This window comes from Elephantulus edwardii, unplaced genomic scaffold, assembly GCF_000299155.1.
Source record: "Elephantulus edwardii isolate Elephantulus edwardi_28Jun2011 unplaced genomic scaffold, EleEdw1.0 scaffold00012, whole genome shotgun sequence".
Lineage (NCBI taxonomy): Eukaryota > Metazoa > Chordata > Mammalia > Macroscelidea > Macroscelididae > Elephantulus > Elephantulus edwardii.
Window position 1 is genome coordinate 9,223,427 of NW_006399762.1, and position 2,595 is coordinate 9,226,021.

The 2,595-nt window shown below is 39.8% G+C and overlaps 1 protein-coding gene across 1 annotated transcript in view; it reads right to left on the bottom strand.

Annotated features, from left to right (window-relative positions):
* Nucleotides 1-2,012, bottom strand: part of METTL14 (methyltransferase like 14) — a 28,358-nt gene extending 26,346 nt beyond the window's left edge. Inside the window, exon 1 of the mRNA XM_006881067.1 lies at nucleotides 1,929-2,012. Coding sequence (XP_006881129.1) covers nucleotides 1,929-1,994 — 66 coding nt within the window. The 5' untranslated portion in view covers nucleotides 1,995-2,012. The remainder of the gene's footprint in view (nucleotides 1-1,928) is intronic.
* Between the last annotated feature and the right edge of the window lie 583 nt (nucleotides 2,013-2,595).

Below are 2,595 nucleotides of genomic sequence, written 5' to 3' on the forward strand. Positions count from 1 at the left end.
TAGTTTTTGTTTACTGCTCCCCCATTGAAATACAGACTCTCTAAGGGAAAGAACCTTGTCTACTTTAGTAATGTGTTCAGAAGCTAATACAATGTCCAACTCATTGTACTTAATGTTCTGAATAAATGATATTTCCCACTAATTACAGGCCCTCAACTATGAACCAATGTATTATCGGAACAGTGCTTTAAATAAAAATTCTATCTACATATATTGCTGCCTTATGATCCAACATTTAAAAAAAAATGTAGACTAACTGAATCCATTCAATAATAGGTCTCCAAAACAGTGACACTGACTATACTATTTGAATAATTATGACAATTTGGTAACTTTTGAAAGCATATTTAATTTTTTAAAAATTAAAAACATTTACTTTTGAGGGCTATGTATGCCACTAAATAAACAACAGTTATAAATTGTCATTATCATCATCCAGGCTTACTTCCTGCTTCCAGTTGGTTTCACCTGACCGTCAAAAACAAATCAAGCAAGTCATACATAAATTGTACTCTATCCTGTTATTTCAAAAATCAATACATGTGTGTTAATTACTTACTTTGTGGATAAAAGAACCTTGGGATAGGAAGTGATTAACCAATAGAAGTTACATTTAAAGACTATAACTACTTCTACCGCCATTCACATGTATATGGTTTGTACAAATTGTTAAATGCTCAACTACTAGTCAAAAAGTTGGTGGTTTGAACCCATCCACAGGCACTTTAGATAAGTCACAACCTCGAAAGCTTTATGAAGTGCTCTTCTCTGTACACATGGGGTTACCAGGAATCAAAATTATCTTGATGAAAACGAACACTAAAAAAACATGATTAATTCACGCTATCATAGTGGAGTCAACAGTAAGTACAATGAAAGCTCAAAAGATGAACCAAAATCAGGGAGATCAGCATACATTCCATTACTAAAATTAAAACTTAACATGAAGAATAGATGCAATTGTAAAAGGAAGGAAGGAAGTAGCAAGGTAGCTCTGGTGGCACAGCCCATAGCAAGTTTCACTGCTAACCTAAGAAGGAAGGAGGGCAAGAATGTAAAAAATAATAAACACTGCAGAAATCAAGTTCTGGAAACTAAAAGGCCAATCTTGTTAATATGGAAAAAACGAAGCAAAAACCAATCTGTAGCTAATTGTTGAAATGGAAATTTGTCATTGATTATATCCAGCATCCTGACTTCAGTGGAACAGTTTCTATCTAAAGAAGTTCTGGTGGCATAGTCTGAAAGGAATTGTGCTGCTGACACAAGGGCAGTCTCTGATGGGGCAAATTCACCAGTGGCTCCGAGGAAAAAAGTTGGGCAACCTCTTGTACAAGTCAGTTTCTCAAAAACCCACTGAAGGAGGGAAACTATGATTTTATTCAGATTCAGCAGCAATGGGTTTGAGATGCTTTTATGCGTTTTGAGTTTTTTTTGTTGTGTTTGTTTTTGTGCTTTTTTTTTTTTAAGTAGACCAGCTTTCAAGAGGCAATTACAAAGAGTATAGGGAAGGCCCAAAATTTATCATTTTATCATTTTAAAACGAGCCCACGATCCTAGGATTTGGGTGTTGGCTCCTGGAATACAAGGATAATTAACAGTGAAAGGAAATGTTAGGAGAAAATCCACTTGTCCTTGTGTAAACTGTAATAATTCATTTATAGGCCTTGCCTCCCTATCATTAAGCAAGGGTACTAAGTCATTAAGAGAAACGATGAAGATCAATATTTGGCATGCTTAACACCATTACACGCACAGGAGTAGCAGGAATTAAGGGCTGCTGGAAGGTTCAGTGTCGCGGGACCAAGGAATGGACAGAGGGAGGGCAGGAGAGAACAGGGAAAAAAGGGCAGGGGAAAAGAACCGCTAAGCACACGAATTCACGATCCTCCCCCCCTCCTCCTCACTGCCGACGCCGGGCCTCGAACCTGCTGTGCCAGGAGTTGGCGCCGGAGCTTCTGCCGCTCCCGGATCTCCTGCAAGCGGCCGTCCATATTGCAATTCCTGTATTCCACTACCTGAAAGCTAGGTCATGCAAATCAATGCCTGTTCAAGTCTGTGGAACACAAATTTTGCCAAGAGGGTCGGATAAACAGACTTTTTCTTTTCCTAGAAGGGATTTCCGGCACGACCGGAACTGACTCTGACGTTTCCCGGAAGTCCCTCCTCTTTGGGGATGCCTGCGAATTGAGGTAAGTCAGAAGGGGCTGAATAAGGAAGAGGAGGGATCTCCGAGGTTTTTTCGCTGGCCTGTTTTAGGGACGCTACCAGGACGGGTCTTTCTATGGTTCTATTGTTGTAGCCACCCTTTTTCTATAGCATGGACTGCTTTATTCTTTTCCACTGTTGTGAACCCATAGCTGACCCTCTCGCGGATTTTCGAGAGGCTGTAATCCAAAGCAGGAGGGGAATTGCCTATCTTTCTTAGACCAAGCTGTTGTTGGAATTCCTTAACAGGAAGTCAGCAGAACCTTCTAGTTCCTGAAATAATGTAAAGAAAAAAAAAACCCAACAAAACTGTACTACCATACCCAATGACGTTTAGTCTAAAGGCCTCTTGGGCCACCTTCCAGTGGTTTTTTTTTTTTAGGCTGG